Source organism: Aquarana catesbeiana, linkage group LG08 (genome assembly GCF_042186555.1).
Source record: "Aquarana catesbeiana isolate 2022-GZ linkage group LG08, ASM4218655v1, whole genome shotgun sequence".
In the NCBI taxonomy this organism is placed as follows: Eukaryota; Metazoa; Chordata; class Amphibia; order Anura; family Ranidae; genus Aquarana; species Aquarana catesbeiana.
In genome coordinates, this window is record NC_133331.1 from 263,677,736 (window position 1) to 263,700,811 (window position 23,076).

Below are 23,076 nucleotides of genomic sequence, written 5' to 3' on the forward strand. Positions count from 1 at the left end.
AAAGTCGATTAGCCCCCACTCTCTGCAAACACCAATGGCTAATGGAAGTAATAGAAGTCGCCAGGGGCAATCAAAGCATGGTCGTTTTGGGCTCTCGATGGCTTTGTTCTGGCACAGCGACCAGCTTTACTTTATTACATAGCCTTGTGCTATTTTTTTTTTTATTGTTATATTTGATGCTTTATCTTACGCGGTTGCTCCTTACACTTATATTTATGCTCCCCCACTTGGGCTTTTATAGCACATTTTTAGGGACTTAGTTATCAACTTTCTATATGTATTTTTTTTTTTATTGTTGGCAGTGCTCCCTTTAGAGGAGTCTTTGTGCCCCCAGTTAGCTACCCTCAGATCACCATTAATATTATGTGGGTATCAGACGGTAGCACTTTGGCCTCTGGTGTACACCTTTGTGTTTTGTCCTTCTCTCTCTATACCATATTTCAAATTTTAAATACATTTGCTCTACGAGAGATAGTCCTCCTTCCTTCTTTCCTACCTTTTTTACTGCGGTAGTCGCAGTCCCATTATATATTGTTAAATCATCTGTTATTCAGTTCATAACATCATTATTATGGCCCCCCTAAATGTTTGACCTTAAATGTCCAAGGTCTTAATATACCACATAAACGTACCAAGGCATTTCGCTGTTTAGCTGCAGCCAAAAGCCATATTGTTTGTCTACAAGAGACTAATTTTACGGCTCGAGCCACCCCCCTATTTTTTTGTACCTCTTATCCACAAGTATTTACAGCCTCAGCAGCTATTCAACAACAAGGGGTTCTTATAGCTTCCCACCGTACAACCCCATTTGTACCAACATCTGAACTTAACCACTTGCCGCCCGCCCTATTACAAAATGACGGCGGCAAAGTGGTTTGATATTCCTGACTGGACGTCCTATGAAATGATCAGGACACCGAGCCTCTGCGCGCCCCCGCAGGCGCGCATCACAGCAATCGTTGTTGCGGGGTGTCAATCTGACACCCCGCAACACCGATCTAGGTAAAGAGTCTCTGACGGAGACTCTTTACCACGTGATCAGCCGTGTCCAATCATGGCTGATCACAATGTAAATAGGAAGAGCCAGTGATCGGCTTTTCCTCACTCGCTTCTGAAAGACGCCAGTAGAGGAGAGCCGATCGGCTGCTCTCCTGACAGGGGGGTCTGTGCTGATTGTTTATCAGCACAGCCCCCCCTCAGGTCACGCCCAGGACCACCAGGGAAGCCGCCCAGGACCACCAGGATGGCTACTACACTGGACCACCAGGTATGCCCCCTAGACCCCCAGGGAAATACCAATCTGTGCCCAGGCAGCTGCCAATCAGTGCCCACTCCAATGCCTTCCACTGCCAGTGCCACCAGGATGCCTATCAGTGCCTCATATCAGTGCCGCGTATCAGTGCCCATCAGTGCCACGTATCAGTGCCCATCAGTGCCGCCTTTCAGTGCCCATCAGTGTTGCCTATCAGTGCCACCCATGAGTGCCCATCAGTGCCGCCTATCAATGCCCATCAGTGCTGCATATCAGTGCCACCCATCAGTGCCGCCTACCAGTGCCCATAAGTGCCGCATATCGGTGCCCATCGTCAGTGCCCGCTCATTGGTGCCACCTCAGTGGTGCCGCCGTATCAGTGCCTGTCAGTGCCGCCTTATCAGTGCCCATCAGTGAAAGAGAAAACTTATTTACAAATCTTTTTAACAAAAGCAAAACTTTTATTTTTTTCAAAATTTTCAGTCTTTTTTTATTTGTTTAGCAAAAAATAAAAACCGCAGAGGTGATCAAATACCACCAAAAGAAAGCTCTATTTGTGGGAACAAAATGCTAAAAATTTAGTTTGGGTACAGTGTAACATGACCGCGCAATTGTCATTCAAACTGCGACAGCACTGAAAGCTGAAAATTGGTCTGGGCAGGCAGGTGTCTAAGTGCCCTGTATTGAAGTGGTTAAAGGAATATTACACTTTTATTGTTTCACTTTAAGCATTATTTAAAATCACTGCTCCTGAAAAAACGTCCGTTTTTAAAACATTTTTTTGCATTGATCCATGTCCCCTGGGCAGGACCCGGGTCCCCAAACACTTTTTATGACAATAACTTGCATATAAGCCTTTAAAATTAGCACTTTTGATTATTCATGTTCATGTCCCATAGACTATAACGGTGTTTGCGTGTTCGAACAAATTTTTTGCCTAGTTGTAGATAATAATCAGTGCAGCGCTGGACAAGAGCAAAGTGAATAATAGTAAAAATAGATATTACCAAAAATTAATAGCAACAATAGAGTGATAATGTGGGTACTATAAACAATCTATAATGTTGAAAAACCATCAATGTGTAAATATTCATCTATACAGTTCATTGTAATAGAGGAATGGTGAAAAAAAGGGGGGTGAAAAAAAAGGGGAAAAAAATAAGTCCAAACTAAGTGAAAAAAGTCCAAAAGATATATGGTGCAAAATCAATCCAGCGATGTGATCAACAGTGACATCCACCACCAGAGAGCAATAAAGGCTTACCAGAAAGCCTGCGACCGCCCTTATTCAGGGGGGTCAAAACAGGCTTGGTAGATCAACGTTGGTATCCTGTTGAAACCGCAATCGATGTCCTGTTGTTCGCTCTCCGCATTAACTTCCCATCAGCAGTAATTGATACCCAGGGAAGATGGAATGGTTCCAGGAAGGACCATATGGCCAGTGTCCAAACAAGGAAAAACCATAAAAAGAGAGAAGGAGGGGACTCCAGTAGTGCAGATAACCAGGGACGTTTTAATAAAAATTAAATAAAAGATAGAAATACATTGCACCAGTTCGTACATAAAGTGCATATGAATTACAAATAAAGTGCATAAAAATAACAGATGCACTGCAATACATCAAATATACGTGCACAAGATAAAGTGATGTATGCAGGGAGATGCCTATGGGCACCAGCAGTGAGACTGTCACGACCAGCGAGACAGAAAAACTTCACCGCCGTTTAAATTAAAATCGCGCATGCGCAAAGCGAGTTCACATTGTGACCCAGGGTCACAACGTGAACTCGCTTCGCGCATGCGCGATTTTAATTTAAACGGCGGTGAAGTTTTTCTGTCTCGCTGGTCGTGACAGTCTCACTGCTGGTGCCCATAGGCATCTCCCTGCATACATCACTTTATCTTGTGCACGTATATTTGATGTATTGCAGTGCATCTGTTATTTTTATGCACTTTATTTGTAATTCATATGCACTTTATGTACGAACTGGTGCAATGTATTTCTATTTTTTATTTAATTTTTATTAAAACGTCCCTGGTTATCTGCACTACTGGAGTCCCCTCCTTCTCTCTTTTTATGGTTTTTCCTTGTTTGGACACTGGCCATATGGTCCTTCCTGGAACCATTCCATCTTCCCTGGGTATCAATTACTGCTGATGGGAAGTTAATGCGGAGAGCGAACAACAGGACATCGATTGCGGTTTCAACAGGATACCAACGTTGATCTACCAAGCCTGTTTTGACCCCCCTGAATAAGGGCGGTCGCAGGCTTTCTGGTAAGCCTTTATTGCTCTCTGGTGGTGGATGTCACTGTTGATCACATCGCTGGATTGATTTTGCACCATATATCTTTTGGACTTTTTTCACTTAGTTTGGACTTATTTTTCTCCCCTTTTTTTTCACCCCCCTTTTTTTCACCATTCCTCTATTACAATGAACTGTATAGATGAATATTTACACATTGATGGTTTTTCAACATTATAGATTGTTTATAGTACCCACATTATCACTCTATTGTTGCTATTAATTTTTGGTAATATCTATTTTTACTATTATTCACTTTGCTCTTGTCCAGCGCTGCACTGATTATTATCTACAACTAGTCTTGCCTTATATCAGGGTTATAGTGTTCAGCAGCAGGACCCAATTCACGTTTTTTATCACTATTAATTATTTTTGCACTGAGCGCAGGTTTTATTTATTTAAATTTTTTGCCTGTTCTCAAGTTCTGGTGCGAACCGAACAGGGGGGTGTTCGGTTCATCCCTAACGCTGAGTATGTGCACTCAACTTCTTTGGTCGACCATGGTGAGGCCTGTTCTGAGTGGAACCTGTCCTGTTAAACTGCTGTATGGTCTTGGCTAGGGATGGGCTGAACACCCCCCGGTTCGGTTCGCACCAGAACCTGGGAACGGACCAAAAATTTGCACGAACGTTAGAACCCCATTGACGTCTATGGGACTCGAACGTTCGAAATCAAAAGTGCTAATTTTAAAGGCTAATTTGCATTGTATTGTCCTAAAAAGGGTTTGGGGACCCGGGTCCTGCCCCAGGGGACATGTATCAATGCAAAAAAAACTTTTAAAAACGGCCGTCTTTTCGGGAGCAGTGATTTTAATGATGCTTAAAGTAAAAAAAAAAAAGTGAAATATTCCTTTAAATATCGTACCTGGGGGGTGTCTATAGTATGCCTGTAAAGTGGCGCGTGTTTCCCGTGTTTAGAACAGTCCCTGCACCAAATGTCATTTTTAAAGGAAAAAAAGTCATTTAAAACTGCTTGCGGGTTTCATGTAATGTCGGGTCCTGGCAATATGGATGAAAATTAGTGAGACAAACGGCATGGGTACCCCCCAGTCCATTACCAGGCCCTTTGGGTCTTGTATGGATATTAAGGGGAACCCCGCACCCAAATTAAAAAAAGGAAAGGTGTGGGGCCACCAGGCCCTATATACTCTGCACCGCCTGTATACTGCTGTTCAAACAAGACAGGGACTGTAGGTTTGTTGTTAAGTAGAATCTGTTTGTAATTTTGAAGGTCAGTCGATCGACCGAGTCGGTGGACAGACGCACCCTGTGATCGGTTACAAAGCCTCCAGCAGCACTAAATGTGCGTTCTGAAAGAACGCTGGATGCAGGACAGGCCAGTAGCTCAACTGAATACTGTGCAAGTTCTGGCCAGTGATCCATCCTCAAGACCCAGTAACCCAGAGGATTTTCGGTGGGAAAGGTGTCCAAGTCAGATCTTGCCCCTAGGTATTCCTGCACCATGTAAAACGGACGCTGGCGATGGTTGCTGGAACCGATCATACCTTGGGGCTGCGGATTAAAAAATTGTCTGAACGCATCGGTCAGATGGCCACCTTCTCCACCGCTCCTTCTTTGACTGACCGAAGCCTCAGCAACACGTTGTCCAGAAACAGGAGTTTGTAACCTCACAGTCTCTGGGAACGCGTTGCACAAACCTTTCTGCAAGGCCTCCCGAAGATGTCTCATCCTCTGCTCCCTCTGCGACGGCAAGATATGGTCCGCAACCTTACCTTTGTAATGTGGATCAAGGAGGGCTGCCAGCCAGTATTGGTCCTTTTCCTTGATACCATGAATACGAGGATCCTTACGCAGGCTTTGCAGGATCAGGGAGGCCATGCAGCGTAGGTTTGCTGAGGCATTCGTTCCGGAGTCCTCTGGGTCACTAAGGATGACATGGTCCGCAGCCACCTCCTCCCAGCCACGTACAAGTCCATGTGTTTCTCGGGACTGATCCCTTAAAGACTGCTGCTGATGCTGAGTGCCGGGCTCCACCTCCATACTGACACAATCCTCCTCCTCCTCCTCCTCCTCCTCTTCCTGTGTGATCGGCGGGCACGCAGGAACACTGTCTGGATAAAGGGGGCCTTGAGAGCTAAGGAAGTCCTCCTCTTCCTGTCTCTGTTCTGCCTCAAGTGCCCTGTCCATTATTCCACACAGCGTGTGCTCCAACAGGTGGACAAGGGGGACAGTGTCACTGATGCATGCACTGTCACTGCTCACCATCCTCGTGGCCTCCTCAAATGGTGACAGGACAGTGCATGCATCCCTGATCATGGCCCACTGGCATGGGGAAAAAAACCAAGCTCCCCTGACCCTGTCCTGGTGCCATAGTCACACAGGTACTCATTGATGGCCCTCTGCTGCGTGTGCAGCTGCTGCAGCATGGCCAACGTTGAGTTCCACCTGGTGGGCATGTCACAGATTAGGCGGTTCTTGGGCAGGTTAAACTCCTTTTGGAGGTCCGCCAGCCGAGCACTGGCATTATATGACCAGCAGAAATGCACACAGACTTTCCTGGCCTGCCTCAGGACATCCTGTAAGCCCTGGTACCTCCCCAAGAACCACTGCTCCACCAAGTTAGGGACGTGAGCCAAACAGGGCACATGGGTCATTTGTCCCTGTCGGAGGGCAGAGAAGAGGTTGGTGCCATAGTCGCAAACCACCATTCCTGCCTTAAGTTGGCGGGCATCAACCACCTCTGAACCTCCCCCTGCAGAGCTGACAGAACCTCTGCCCCAGTGTGGTTCCTGTCCCCCAAGCACACCAGCTCAAGCACCGAATGGCATCTTTTGGCCTGCGTACATGCGTAGCCCCTTGAACGCCTACGGAGCACCGCTGGTTCCGAGGACAAAGCACAGGAAGAGGCCATGGAGGAAGAAGAAGAGGAGGGGGTGTAGGAGAGAGGTGTGTCACAATCATTAGTAGTGGCATTTTGGAGGCGTGGTGCCGGAACAGCCTCCAACACTACTGCACCTTGTCCTGCATCCTTCCCAGTCACAAAATGCGCAGTGAAACTTGGGTAACATCCCTGTCCTCGCCTGCTGGACCATGAGTCAGCGATAATATGCACCTTACCGCTGACCGCCCTGTCCAGTGAGGCATGGACATTGCCTTCCACATGCCGGTAGAGAGCCGTAATCGCCTTCCGTGAGAAAAAGTGGCGTTTGGGTACCTGCCCATGAGGAACCGCACATTCCACAAACTCACGGAAGGGGGCAGAGTCTACCAACTGAAAAGGCAGCAGTTGAAGTGCTAGCAATTATATCAAGCTAGCATTCAACCACTGGGCATGTGGATGGCTGGGAGCGAACTTCTTTCGGCGGTGCAGCAGCTGGGTCAGGGAAATTTGCCTGGTACAATCTGACGTCGGTGCACCGAAAGCAGATTGCCCACAAGTACTTGGCTGTGACACACATAATTCTATACCTTCATTCCTCTCAGTGCAGGTCTCAGAGAGGACTGAAGGTGTAGTGGGGTTGGAGATCTCAGCTGATGAGGAGCAAAGAGAGGTCCTCTTTGTTCTTTGGTGTGGGTCTTTTAGATACGCTTGCCAACGAACTGCATGGCAGGTCAACATATGTCTGGTCAAGCATGTGGTACCCAAGCAGGAGATGTTTTGGCCACGCGAGATAGGCTTGAGACATATGTTGCAAATAGCAGTGGTGCAATCTGATGCACTCGTCTCAAAAAAGGCCCACACCAAAGAACTTTTTTAAATAACGTGCAGAGACTGCAGCGCCCTGCACATGTGGAGCTTTGGGGTGTGATGCAGTCAGTGTGCTGCCCTTAGGCTGGCCCCTGGAGGGCATCCTGCCTCGTTGGTGATGTGCCGCCTCCTCCTTGTCCTCCTCTCTCCTATCAGGCACCCACGTTGAGTCAGTGACCTCATCATCCCCTCCCTCCTCATCACTGGAGCAAACCTAGCAGTATGCTGCAGCAGGGGGAGCATGACTGCCAGATTGCTGTCCTTCTTGGGCACCCCCTCTGTCCGTGCTCATGTTACTGCCTTCATCGAGCTCAGTATCATCATCAGAGCCTTCCAAACGCTGGGCATCCTCCTGGAGCATGTACCCAACACTGTGGTCAAACAGTTCGAGGGACTCCTCAAGAGGACATGGTGGGGCTAGGGAAGGAGTCACTGATGACATTGAGCCGAGGGAAGAGGCCGCTGCTTTGCCAGACAAAGTACCCTGAGCATGGGTGAGAGAGGATGAGGAGGATGAGGATGGCTTGGTCATCCACTCGACCAAGTCTAACGCATGTTGCGGCTCAACACGGCCAGCTGCCGAAAAAAAGGCCAAGCGTGTCCCACAGCCACGTGCTGATGAGGATGCACCATCTCCAGGACCAGCACTAAACACAGAGCCTGCTTGCCCTCTCTTATTGGCTTGTGACTGTCTGTCTCTCCTTGTTGGCCTTCCAGACATACTAATGGCCTGTAGCTGCACTAAGCTGGGATATATAAATATATATATATATATATATATATATATATATATATATATATATGTACTGATACTGCAGCTAGCAAAATCAACTGCCTGCCTGTAGTATGACAACACCACCAACCTTCAACAGGTAGGTTTAGCTGAACACTGTGCAGAGCTCGCAAAAAACTAACTTGTAGCTTATTTAGTTGCCTGCGGTAGTGATAGGATCAGGAAAACACCACCAACCTTCTACACCAACCTTTCCGTTGGAAAATCCGACCGTGTGTACGGGGCATTACTTGTAGCTTTAACTGAACACTGTGCAGAGGTCTCACTACACTAACTTGTAGTTTTAGCTGAACACTGTGAGCAGGACGCACGACACTAACTTCTAGCTTTAGATGAAGACTGTGCAGAGGTCTTACTACACTAACTTGTAGTTTTAGCTGAACACTGTGAGCAGGACGCACTACACTAATTTGTAGCTTTAGATGAACACTGTGCAGAGGTCTCACTATACTAACTTGTAGTTTTAGCTGAACACTGTGCAGAGGTCTCACTACACTAACTTGTAGCTTTAGCTGAACACTGTGAGCAGGACGCACTACACTAACCTGTAGCTTTAGCTGAACACTGTGCAGAGGTCTCACTACACTAACTTGTAGTTTTAGCTGAACACTGTGAGTAGGACACACTACACTAACTGTAAATAGTCTAGCTGCCTGACTGTGGTACTAATAGGATCAAAAGAACACCAGCAATTTTCTTCAGGTAGCTGTAAATACTGTAACAAGACAAGCCTGCCTGTCAGTAGGAAGATAACAGGAACGGATCTAGCTAAACTGAATACAGTGTGTATGTATGTATGTATGTATATATATATATATATATGCAACACCTGGGATGCATATATATACACAATACACTGTAAGTGCAGCTAACTCACTGACTGTCCTGCCTAATCTAGCTAACTCAAATGAAATGACACTGTCTCTCTCTCTATCTTTCAGCACGCCGGAACACACTACACAGGGCCGCCGTGCAGGCGGCCTTATATAGTGTGGGGCGTGTTCTAATCTCCCCGAGCCATAATTGGCCAAAGACACCCTGGCTTTGGCCAATTACAGCTCTCTCTACCGACGGCGCTGTGATTGGCAAAGCATGCGGGTCATAATGCATGCTTGGCCAATCAGCCAGCAATGCACTGCGATGCCGCAGTGAATTATGGGCCGTGACGCGCCACATGAATTTGGCGCGAATGGCCCATATCATTCGCAATTCGGCGAACGATCGAACAACCGATGTTCGAGTCGAACATGGGTTCGACTCGAACACGAAGCTCATCCCTAGTCTTGGCTACTGTGCTGCAACTCAGTTTCAGGGTCTTGGCAATCTTCTTATAGCCTAAGCCATCTACATGTGAAGCAACAATTCTTTTTTTCAGATTCTCAGAGAGTTCTTTGCCATGAGGTGCCATGTTGAACTTCCAGTGACCAGCATGAGAGAGTGAGAGCGATAACACCAAATTTAACACACCTACTCCCCATTCACACCTGAAACATTGTAACACTAACGAGTCACAGGACACCGGGGAAGGAAAATAGCTAATTGGGTCCAATTTGGAAATTTTCACTTAGGGGTGTACTCACTTTTGTTTCCAGGGGTTTAGACATCAATGGCTGTGTGTTGAGTTATTTTGAGGGGACAGCAAATTTACACTGTTATACAAGCTGTACACTCACTACTTTACATTGTAGCAAAGTGTCATTTATTCAGTGTTGTCACATGAAAAGGTATAATAAAATATTTACAAAAATGTGAGGGGTGTACTCACTTTTGTGAGATAATGTATGTAATTATGTTCTACATATCAGAGGGCTCTGTTTCAACTCTTTATAAACAAATTCTAGCTAGTTTTGATACTAGCCCCCTCCCTATATTTCTAAATGGGAACAAGATCTAAACCACTCATTTGATATTTAATTGTCCAGTATATGGTTAGCCACTAAATCTGTTTCCTCTAATGTTGTTTCTGTGGAAACACATGATAAGGTGCTTTCTTGTTGGTATTTAGTTCCTGCTAGGGTAGCGAAATATGCTCCTCATTACCCTGTGGCTTGTTTTGTTCAGATCCTGGCACCCAACTCTATATATGGTGGGATTGTCCAATAGCCCAAACATTTTGGAAGGCAGTTTTTGATTTAGCTTCTAAAGTGTTCGAAACTTCCATACAACCTAATCCTGCTTTAGCTCTTTTGAATCTAAAACCAGACGGAATTACACAGAATCAATTTTGCCTTCTTTTACAGCTCTTAACAGCAGCCAAACAAACCATAGCTAAAGCATGGAAAAATCTGATTGTAGCCAACACCATTCACAGAACCAATAATCGGATCTGCAAATTTGAAAAACTTTGGTTACCTTGGGTTAACCACTTGACCACTGGGCACTTAAACCCCCTTCCTAACCAGACCAATTTTCAGCTTTCGGTGCTCTCACACTTTGAATGACAATTACTCAGTCATACAACACTTTACCCATATGAAATTTTTATCCTTTTTTTCACACAAATAGAGCTTTCTTTTGGTGGTATTTAATCACCGTTGGGTTTTTTATTTTTTGCGCTATAAAAGAAAAAAGACTGAAAATTTGGTAAAAAAATGAATTTTTCTTTGTTTCTGTTATAAAATTTAGCAAATTAGTAATTTTTCTTCGTAAATTTTGGCCAAAATTTATACCGCTACATATCTTTGGTAAAAATAAGTACAACTTGGTGTATATTATTTGGTCTTTGTGAATGTTAGAGAGTCCAAAAGCTACGGTGCCAATATCTGAAAATTGATCACACCTAAATTACTGACGGCCTATCTAATTTCTTGAGACCTTAACATGCCAGAAAAGTACAAATACCCCTCAAATGACCCCTTTTTGGAAAGAAGACATTCCAAGGTATTTAGAAAGATGCATGGTGAGTTTTTTTGAAATTGTCATCTTTTCCCACAATTCTTTGCAAAATCAAGATTTTTTTTTTTCTTTTTTTTTTTTTCACAAAATTGTCATATTAGAAGGTTATTTCTCACACACAGCATATGCATACCACAAATTACACCCCAAAACACATTCTGCTATTACTCCCGAGTATGGCGATACCACATGTGTGAGACTTTTACACAGCATGGCCACATACAGAGGCCCAACATGCTGGGGAGCACCTCCAGGCGTTCTGGAGCGCCCAGGCCAATTCTGACATTTCTCTCCTACATGTAAAAATCATCATTTATTTGCTAGAAAATTACATAGAACCCCAAAACATTATATATATATTTTTTTTAGCAAAGACCCTAGAGAATACAATGGCGGTTGTTGCAACTTTTTATCTTGCACGGTATTTGTGCAGCAATTTTTCGAACGCGTTTTTTTGGGGAAAGAAACAGTTTTGTGCTTTAAAAAAAAAAAAACAGTAAAGTTAGCCCAATGTTTTTGCATAATGTGAAAGATGAAGTTACGCCGAGTAAATAGATACCCAACATGTCACCCTTCAAAATTGCACACTCTGGTGGAATGGTGCCAAACTTCGCTACTTAAAAATCTCCATAGGTGACGCTTTAAAATTTTTTCCTGGTTACATGTTTTGAGTTACAGAGGTGGTCTAGGGCCAAAATTATTGCTCTCGCTCTACCGATCGCAGCGATACCTCACATGTGTGGTTTGAACACCGTTTTCATATGTGGGCAGGACTTACGTATGTGTTCGCTTCTGCATGCGAGCACACGGACATGGGCACTTTAAATTTTTTTTATTTTTTTTTATTGTTTATTTTACTTTATTTATTTAAGTTTGACACTTTTTCCCCCCCAAAAAATGTTTTGATCACTTTTATTTCTATTACAAGGAATGTAAACATCCTTGTAATAGGAATATGGCATGACAGGTCCTCTTTACAGTGAGATATGGGGTCAATAAGACCCCACAGCTCACCTCTAGGCTGGGAAGCCTGAAATAATAATAAAAAAAAACGATCTTGGCTTCGATCGTAGCGGTGAGTCGGTAGAAGCACCGGAGGGTGGCGGGAAGGGGGGGGGGCATCCCCTCTCGCCTCCCATAAGAATGATCAAGCAGTGGAACAGCAGCTATGATCATTCCTATGGTGTAGGAAATCGCTGGCTGAAAAAGCTGATATCTGAATGATGCCTGTAGCTGCACCCATCATTCAGATATACCCGCTCAAAGTCAAGGACGTCATATGACTGTGGGCGGGAACTGGTTAAAAATTGCGGAGTATTGCGGGCTATTGCAGAGTATTGCGGGGTATATTGCAGAGTATTGCGGGGTATATTGCAGAGTATTGCGGGGTATATTGCAGAGTAGTGCCGGGTATATTGCAGAGTATTGCGGGGTATATTGCAGAGTATTGCGGGGTATATTGCAGAGTATTGCGGGGTATATTGCAGAGTATTGCGGGGTATATTGCAGAGTATTGCGGGGTATATTGCAGAGTAGTGCCGGGTATATTGCAGAGTATTGCCCGGGTATATTGCAGAGTAGTGCCCGGGTATATTGCAGAGTATTGCGGGGTATATTGCAGAGTATTGCGGGGTATATTGCAGAGTATTGCGGGGTATATTGCAGAGTATTGCGGGGTATATTGCAGAGTATTGCGGGATATATTGCAGAGTATTGCCGGGTATATTGCAGAGTAGTGCCGGGTATATTGCAGAGTAGTGCCCGGGTATATTGCAGAGTAGTGCCCGGGTATATTGCAGAGTAGTGCCCGGGTATATTGCAGAGTAGTGCCCGGGTATATTGCAGAGTAGTGCCGGGTATATTGCAGAGTAGTGCCCGGGTATATTGCAGAGTAGTGCCCGGGTATATTGCAGAGTAGTGTCCGGGTATATTGCAGAGTAGTGCCGGGTATAATGCAGAGTATTGCAGGGTGTTATGCAGAGTATTGCAGGGTGTTATGCAGAGTATTGCAGGGTATAGTGCAGAGTATTGCAGGGTGTTATGCAGAGTATTGCAGGGATGGCTGAGCATTGAGGGATGGATGGATGTGACTGCAAATGTCACTGAGCACCGCTGTGGGCACTACACATGCAGCCCACAGCGGTGCTGCCATCCGATCCCTCCCCCTCTCCCCTCGCACTGTACCGACCGGTACAGAGAGGGGAGGGAGGAACCGGCGTCATGAGATGACGCCGGTCTGTTGACATGTGATCGCTCCGTCATTTGACGGAGCGATCACATGGTAAACGGCCGCGATTAGCGGTCGTTTACCGTGATCCGTGATGCGCCGGGTCCTCTGGACCCGGCGGTCACGGAAGTTCTCGGGTTCGCGCCCCAGGGGGCGCGCGAGAGCAGTATTCTGGGAGGACGTCCCACGGACGTCCACCCAGAACTAGCCGACCGCGCTGCAGCCGTCTTTCGGCTATGGCCCGGTCGGCAAGTGGTTAAACATTGTTTACCTTCAAACTTTGATGACACTTTACTATTGCCATGGTAATAATACTTCATTTACCCTTTCATCACCCTTCATTCGTTTGTAGCTGCACTACCTCTATCAAATTTACCACTTACTCCCGCTGTATTTCTTCCCTTTTCTTTACTTCTTTTATTCTCGTACTCCTTTTTCATGACCCTTTCCCTTTTATCAGTTCTTATGTGGTACTCACAGGGTTGTTCCCCAGACCCATTGAAATGTACTTTTGCTTTACTGATTTGTTAATTACTTTGTTTTTAATCAGACAGGCAGTCAACAATCTACCTTTCTTTTTCTTTTCAATTGTATGACATTTTTGACATTTGACTTTGACGGTCTATTTGATGCTTATCCCTTTCATGCCTAAGCCTATTTCCGACATTTGTTGCTTACAAGTTAAAATCCATATTTTTTGCTAGAAAATGACTTAGAACCTCCAAACATTATATATATTTTTTTTAGCAGAGACCCTAGAGAAAAAAATGGCGATTGTTGCAATATTTTTGTCATTTCAAATGCAATTTTTTAGGAAAAAAGACACTTTCAGCTATTAAAAAAAATGAAAACAGTAAGGTTAGACCAGTTTTTTGGTATAGTGTGAAAGATTATATTACAGCGAGTAAAAAGATACCGAACATGTCATGCTTTGACATTGCGCACACTTGAGGAATGGAGACAAACTACGCTACCTAAATATCTCCATAGGCAATGGTGTCTCTAGGGGGGGGGGGGGGGGGGCAGAGGGGGCCCTGACCCCCCACAACATTATGCTGTGCCCCACCATGTGTCCCCCCAATAAATTTTTTTTTTTTACAAAAAGGCAATGTCTTTTTGTTTGCATTCATAGCGGATGTGCCACATCTTACTGCTGGAGTAACACAGTCTCTATTGCGAGTGATTCCTCCCCCCTCCCTCTGCTTGCTGACACTGCATAATGCAAGCGCTCACACAACCACGGCCACCGGATCTGCTCCTTCCCCTGCATCCTCATTGGCAGGGAGAAGAGCGAGTTGCAGGAAGGACTCCACCAGGACTCTGTTACTGAAAAAACAGACTGATTTTTCCTGTCCTTAGGACAGGAGAACCAGCCTGTAAATTCCAAGAGATGCCAGACCAGTGCTGTCAATAGCAGGGGCAGGACAGCAAGAGGAGTGTGGGGAACCCCACAGTGGCAGAACACCAGGGCCCGGTGGCAAGACAACCTTTGCAACCCTGATAGTTCTCCCACTGCTTTGGACCCTTATATTTTCTTGGTATGCTGGTGACATATATCTCTTGTTCTCTGCCACCCTGGGGGGCCCCAATACAGTAGGAAGGGAGCTCACTGCAGAACATGTAAAAGGGCCCGTTGTGGGATCGTAGTAAAGGGCACAGTGGTGTAGTGGGTAGCACTCTCACCTAGCAGCAATAGGGTCGCTGGTTCAAATCCCGACTAAGGCACTACCTGCCTGGAGTTTGCATGTTCTCCCTGTGCCTGCGTGGGTTTCCTCCGGGTACTCCGGTTTCCTCCCACACTCCAAAGACATGCTGGTAGGTTAAAAAGCGCCCTGAGGCAATTCAGTTCGCATAGGTAGCGCTATACAAGTCACTCATTCATTCATTTATATATATATATATATATATATATATATATATATATTTGCATTTTATAGTTGCCCCCCTGCTTTTGTCCCTGTCCCCCCCCATGTGCCCCCCTTAAATATGAAAGCTGGAGACGCCACTGTCCATAGGTGACACTTTAAAAAATTTTTGTGGTTACCAGATTAGAGTTACAGAGGAGGTCTAGTGCTAGAATTATTGCTCTCACTCTGACGATCACGGCGATACCTCACATGTGTGATTTGAACACTGTGTACATATATGGGCGTGACTTACGTGTGCTTTTTTTTTTTGCTGCGCAAACTCAAAAAATGTTGATCACTTTTATTGCTGTCACATGGAATGTAAACATCCCTTGTGACAGTAATAGATGGTGACAGGTACTCTTTATGGAGGGATCGGGGGAAGACCCCCGATCCATCCCTAGCACTTCAAAGTATTTAGATCGCCAAAAACGGCTATTCTGAATACTGTCATTTTTTTTTAAATCTCCGCCATTGGCAGCCGACTAAACCAGAAGTGGCATCCTGATGTTGCTTCCGTGTTTACACAGAGGAGACTCGATCGAACAGGGCCCCCCACCCCAAAGCAACCCCTTCTATATTGAGCACATGTGACCTGCTATGGTTCAGGAGGGTGGGGGGGTGCTGCATGCTCAGATAAGGGACTGGTATGGATTTTAGGGGGGGGGGGGCCCACGTCATTTAAAAAAAAATGGTGTGGGGGTTCCCCTCAAACTTCATATGAGACCTAAGGGTGTGGTATAAATTTTAGGGGGAAAGCCCACGCCATTTTTTTTTTTTTTTTTTTTTTTGGTGTAGGATTTGCCTTAAAATCTATACCCGACCCAAAGGGCCGTTTTTTTTCACTTTGTGTATTATCGGCAATGTTTTTTTTTTCAAGAAAGCTTGCAGCCGGGAAAATCAATTTAAAAGTTATTTTTTTTCTTTATCTATGTCAGTTATGCTACAGTAGGTTCTATACATGGTACAGATGTGTCCCTTTACCGGCAGACTAAGGGGATCCCCCCAGCACTATTTTTAAAGGAATTTTTCATTTTTATTGTTTCACTTTAAGCATAATTAAAATTACTGCTCATTTAAAAATGATAAAAAACATTTTTACATTGATCCCCAGGGCAGTAACCCAGCTCCCACACTCTTTTTATGGGTATCAATAACTTGCATATAAGCCTTCAAAATGGAGACTTTTGATTTTTCAAGTTCGGGTCCCATAGACTTTAATATGATTCGTCGTTTGGGTTGAAACTTTTTCCATTTTCGGGAGTTCTGGTGCGAACTGAACCAGGGGGTGTTCAGCCCAACACTACCAGCTATAAATAGATTTTTTTCAACGTTTGAAGAAAGTTTATACTCGCCTTATAGCAATGTTACTTTCTGACTGCTTAGAAAATGAAAAGAAAAAAAACTCACCAAGCAGACATTGGGTTTTTTCTGAGCAGCAAGTGTCAGAGATGCGGCAATGATGTACTGTAAAATAAAAAGAATTATAAAAAAAAGAACACATTTGCACATTCTAAAACATTCTACACACAAATGTCAGAAGCATTTGTGCAAACTGAACAAAATTTAATTGTATGTATTTAAATAGAGACATTTTTGTACTGTCAGCTCCATCTAGTGGCCAAAATGCAGAATAGTTTTCTGAAATACCTCAAACAGTAAACGATGCTGCATTTGGCCACTAGATAGAGCTGATGATACAGGAATTTATCTCTTAGAAAAAATATGGTGACATTTTGTTCAGCTTGCACAAATGCTTCTGACATTAATGCACCTAACGGAAGATAGAACACCAGTCAATTTAAATGTAGATATCAAAACTGATATTATTTGGCACTTACACATAACAGGGGTCCCAGAATGAAGGTTACAAGATCTGTGCACAGAGCATCCGTTTACCATGGCCTGCGGCAGAGCCAGATAAGCCGGTGGGGGGAGCTGTCAAAAGGCTGGTTGATGAAAGTGAGAGTGCTGGAAGGGGTATCACTGAAGCTGCTGGTTCTCGGTGTACATGCTGTGCAGGAGTCCAAATAGAGGTCCTCCCAGGTAGCAGAGTGGTGTGGGAGTTTGCTAGGCATTTTAAAGTGCAGCTCCTTTGTCAGGACAGATTTAATTTTGTAGACCACATTCTGGGACCCCCTGATAAATGTAAGTGCCAAGTACCCAGGAAGGTGCAGTGAGTTGTCTCCAGGTATGTATAACTAGTACTGGCATGCATAATAAGATATACATCACCCCTAGGTATATGCATACATTCTGTGATGCACAGAATAATACTGGGTGGCAAAAAAAGAAGCTCTATACCATTGTGTTAACGATCAGCAACTCTTCCAAAAATTACAGATTGCAACTCTGCACACTCGACAGAGCCAGAGTTGGAGTAACTTATCCATGAAGCACGAGAGACACCTTCGAAATATATGAACACTTGGGCCTGCTGGAACCATTTGGTGGTCTGCGGAATACAAATGTCTGATGACGCACCCACCATGATCCCACAGTCCAGAGGAGGTGGAGGAATAGTTTCCTCCCTTTACCCCCTCCCACCTCTCCTTCTTACCTTGACCTCCCCCCCTCTTCTTCTTGTTTGTCCCCCTTCCCCTTACTCCTTGTATTCAACCCTCCCTACTATTCTACTTCCCTGACCCTACATTCCCCTAACTGGACCGCCTAGGACCTATTAGTGAATAGGCATAAGCCAACCTGTTTGGATTACTATTTCAACAATTTTTGCTAGTACCTGTGGTTTTACATGTACTGTCCTATGTATATACGTTTCTATAACATATGTTTTTTCTTCATCTCTGGGCATGTTTAAATGGTTATAGATATGTCAGTTGCACCCACTTATTAGGTAACGTCTCTTTTTTTTTTAACTGGTTATTAACTTTGTTTTTTTGTTTACAAACAATTTTTTTTTAGTACAAAAAAGAATGGTACAAAAAGTGGTTTCATATGACAAGAAAAATGCATTACACATGGTTTACAGGTAAGGAAAATGTTGTTAGTCTATACAATATGTGATAGATGTACATTGCTATGGTTAACTAATATGCTAACAGTAGTATCCTTGAATTCAGTAAACAACTTAAGTTTTTCATTGATCTGTGATAAAAAGTATTATTATTCTGGGTTTAAGAAGTGTTTAGAGTGAGTGAACCAAGGATCTCATTTCTTATCATATAAATGATTTGTGTAGGGCGTGAAATATTTTTTAAATGAGGTTAATATTGTTTATTTGTACATTTCAACTAGGCTAGAGGTACTGATGGGGATTTCCAATGGTATGCGATCAGCCAGTGTATTGCCACACATATTGTTTGGATCAGTCTCATGTGATGGATGGATAGTCCCGTGATTGCGGAGAATAAAAGGTTATTGACTTTGTAGCCTAATTCTCACCTTTAGTTTGTATGATTCCAGGATGATTGGTGATTATTCATGTTTACTACCTTAGATAAAGTGCTCTTATGTTTATATACGATGTATGTTTTCCTCATCTTCCTTTACTTAGGGACTTATCTCCCCAGAAAATTCTATTATATCATTGTAATGGCGATTTATTTACTGTTACTTTATATTTCCCATAAAGTTCTTGTAAAAAAAACAAAAAAACCCCTCACAGTCCATCATGGTACATAGCCGTCATGTCTAGTGCCTAATTTTAAGCCAGAGTCACCATCTCCTGTTTACAAGCCTAATATCTAAGTCAGATGTGCATATTTGCAATATAGTTGACTATGAAGGTCATTTGTATACTATTTAGCATTATATAACATGTTGTGTCTGACAGGTGTTCTAATACCTCTCCACTCTATCCAAAGCTTAAAAAAAACAAAACACTTTTCATATTTAACTAACACTGGTAAAGCAGACCCCAACCTTAAAGTAACCCTGATACTTTGCACATTCAGGTCTTTGTAGATGTGTGTCTTCCATACAGTCAGTCCTCCATTGCCTCAGTCTCCAGAGATACGTGTTAGCATGCAAGCCTCTCTTATTCCTACTGTGTTATAATTCCAGGCACCTCACCTGCCAAATGCCAGTCTCCTTTGTTACATGGGAATGGGGAGAATGTACAAACCCGATGCCAGCAACAACACAGGTTGACAATGATCGTACTACCTACAGTTGTGCTCAAAAGTTTGCATACCCTGGCAGAAAGCATGACATTTTGGCATTGATATGGACAGTATGACTGATCATGCCAAAAAAATATTTTATTTAAGGATGGTGATCATATGAAGCTGTTATATACATAGTTTGGCTCCTTTTTAAATCATAATTATAACAGAAATCCCCCAAATGGCCCTGATCAAATGTTTCCATACCCTGGAATGTTTGGCCTTGGTACAGACACACAAGGTGACACACACAGGTTAAAATGGCATATAAAAGGTGAATTTCTCACATCTTTTAAATTGCAAATAGTGTATAAATAGTCAATCAGTTTATTAGTGCTCACATTGATGCACTGCGCCATGGGGAGCGGAAAAGAACTGTCAAAAGACCTGCGCAACAAGGTAATAGAAGTTTATAAAGATGGAAAAATATATAAAAAGATATCCAAAGCTTTGAATATGCCAGTCAGTACCGTTCAATCACTTATTAAGAAGTGGAAAACTTGGGGATCTCTTGATACCAAGCTAAGATCAGGAAGACCAAGAAAGATTGTATCCCGACCAATTCTTCTGGTAATTGTGGCTGCAAAGAAAATCCCACAGGTAACCTCAGGAGAAATACAAGCTACTCTGGAAAACGATAGTGTGATTGTTTCAAGGTGCACAATACGATGATACTTGAACAAAAATGAGCTGCATGGTCGAGTTGACAGGAAAAAGCCTTTACTCTACCAAAGCCACAAAAAGCCTGGGTACAATATGCCCGACAACACCTTGACACACCTCACAGCTTCTGGCACATTGTAATCTGGAGGGACGAGACCAAAATAGAGCTTTATGGTCACAACCATAATCATTATGTGTGGAAAGGGGTCGACAAGGCCTATAGCGACAAGAATACAATCCAAACTGTGAAGCATGGTGGTGGCTCACTGATGTTTTGGGGGTGTGTGAGCTCTAAAGGCATGGGGATTGTTGTGAAAATTGATGGCAAGATGAATGCAGCATGTTATCAGAAATTACTAAGCACAAGGCCAAGTTGACCCTCCAGTGGTTACAGCAGAAAAAGGTGAATGTGATGGCCACTCCAGAACCGTCTCATAACCTTAATGTCACCGAGTCACTCTGTGGAGATCTCAAATGTGCAGCATGACCTGGAGGTATTTTGCAAAGATGAATGGGAACCGCCTTCAAGAATTCGGAGCCTCATAGATGCACACTTTAAAAAAAGGGATCATTTCATTTGTTTACTGGTTTCCATAAATTGTTTTATCATGGTACCATTCTGTTATAGACTACAACTGAATATGAATCCCATGGCTTTCGACCCTACTTTGGCTTTCTTACAAGCTTTGCCCCCCTCGCTCAGCCTGCTTATGCGTCATAGCCTTAAACTCTGGGACTCCGCTTCTCGGGTAACTTCATGTCCCCCTTTCTATCACTCCCCCCCCTCTTCAATAACCCCCTGTTACAGCTGGAAATTGATCAACCAAGCTTTTTCTCTTGGTGGTCCTTCCATGGCTTCACGGAGGTCCTGTCAGAAACCATGAAATCAGGCCGAGACAGAAGTACAGTTAATTCACACTTGTTTAATAATAAAAGTAAAAAGAACAAACATAGTCAAAACATAGCCAAAGTTCAGTAACCGGAACGGATAGTCAGCCAAGCCAGAAGTCAGGGATCAATGTAGTTGAACAGCAAGCAAGATCTGGAGCCATAAGGGATCTCAGCAAAGCAAGTCTTGTACAGGATCGCAGGAGATTTTCTGTTATGTTGACCAAGGCGAAGGCAGTGAACCTCTGGACTGGACGGCTTAAGTAGGCAGGACTGACGAGCAGGATATCATCAACAGCTAACTGTGTAACTGTGGAGCGATAAGGCTGGGCTCAGCCCTTCCTTCTCTGAGCTGGCCACTCAGCTGTCGGGTAATTGTCAGCTCCTGACAGGTCCGACATTTTCTCTCAACGCGTATCCTTCCCTCCTGGTCTTCCTTCCAGGACACCAATGAGGCGCCCTCATCGCAATTATATCACCATACTCAACTAAGCCACTTTGTCTCTTCGTTGAGACGCAATTCCATTTATCCAAAAAACTTTTTTGAACTCTTTTGCTTTCATTTTAATTGGGCCCCAGGAGCTATCTCCAAAATCTACTCTTCTCTAAACGCTATGGACTTGCCCGGGGCCGCGTCTTATAAGTTGCGGTGGGAACAGGACTTGGAGACCTCTATCAAACCGGAGGACTGGAACAAGGCTTGGTCCTCTGTGGCCAAATGCTCCTTCAACATGGCTACATTAGAAGCTGCATACAAAGTCCTCCTACGGTGGTACTGGGTCCCGGCCCGGATAGCGAGCGCGAACCCATCCTATAATGACTGGTGCTTTAGAGGATGTGGTCAGTGGGGCGATGTAATACACACTTGGTGGTCCTGCCCTCGCCTCATAGGGTTTTGGTCCAGGGTGTTTGGCCACCTGCATTCCTTATTTCATATACCCATTCACAGAGATGCAAAATTTTCTTTGTTGCACTGCCCGATCCAGGGCTTGTTTTCTTACTAACAGAAACTGGCAACTTATTTGTTTATTGCAGCCAAACGGGTTATAGCCAGAGCTTAGGCCCTCTGTTCTATTTGCTATGGTGAAGAGCACTCTAACTGATCTCATGATCAATGAGAAAATGTTGAGTATTTTAAATGACTTTCACTCTAAACTTCTTAAAGTATGGTCTTCTTGGTTTACCTATGAAGATTCCCACTTTACACCTGAGCAGTTTGGGCCTCTCCTGAGAATGGTCTTGTCACTCTCCTCTCCAGCAGGACTTCCCCCCCATCCCCTCCTTCTCCCCTTCTTTTCTCTATATTCTGGTCTGCCTTTCCTGGTTTCTGCTCTCCTCTCCCTCCTTTTTCTTTTTGCAATCAAGATTATTCCTAGGGCCACTCTTGGATTCTTGTGCTCTTGGGTGACCCTGGATCCTCAAATTTGGGGCCCACCTCATGAGGGTTAGCGGCCACCGTCGCTATATTTTCAATCTTATTTAATTTTGTATCTTTCTGCCGAATGTTCATCCCAGTCTGTGACAGGGATTTTCATTGGACCAATATACGCATTTCCCTCTACTGTGATCTAGTGCACCTGCATCTTGGACCCTAATTAGTTGGCCCTTATGCCCTGGTGATTTATATGGGACAATGAGGTGCCCCATAAGGTCCCCAGTTGATAATTCCTATTCATGTTATAATAGTTAACTATTTCCTATTCATGTTATAAGATCGTTATGTTGATTGACCTACGCCTCTGCGTGGGTGAACGTTTGTCAAGATATTATATTTTTTCAATAAAAATGATTGTACCAGAATATGAATGCCATGGGGAATAAAAGAGATGTGTTTGCCTACTCCCTCATGTTTACGTTAAAAATGTTACATTCTGTATATTACCAATTCTCCAAGGGTATGCAAACTTTTGAGCACAACTGTACCTAGGGATTTAGCAGGAAAGGTAAGTATTGGTATTATAAGAGATGGGCTTTAAAAAGGATTTGTCACTTTTCCCTCAATTAGTGGAATTGTAGCCTTACTGTAACCCTGTAACTGAATTTAAACCCTTTTAAATGGAAATTAACCTTTGATATAAACTCACTACACCAGCCATTCTCAACCAGAGTTCCTTGGAACTAGTTCCTCCAGAGATTGCTTGAGGTCCCTTTAAGCTGACTTCCCATCCAATGATGTGTGCTTAGATCCGAGCAGAATCAGTGGTATGACACCAATATTTTTTTTTAGCTATCTGTATCTGTAAGGGAGGCATGCTTCCCATTGGCCACCAATGTAAGAGGTATTTGCACCGACCCCAATGGTTTTATCAGGGGC

At 43.9% G+C, this 23,076-nt stretch overlaps 1 protein-coding gene across 5 annotated transcripts in view; it reads right to left on the reverse strand.

Annotated features, from left to right (window-relative positions):
* The window catches only part of LOC141106397 (membrane-spanning 4-domains subfamily A member 4D-like), a 227,752-nt gene that overhangs the window by 129,905 nt on the left and 74,771 nt on the right, over nucleotides 1-23,076 (reverse strand). For all 5 annotated transcript variants that reach the window (XM_073597155.1, XM_073597152.1, XM_073597156.1 and 2 more), the window contains exon 4: nucleotides 16,498-16,554. In XM_073597155.1, coding sequence (XP_073453256.1) covers nucleotides 16,498-16,554 — 57 coding nt within the window. The remainder of the gene's footprint in view (nucleotides 1-16,497; nucleotides 16,555-23,076) is intronic.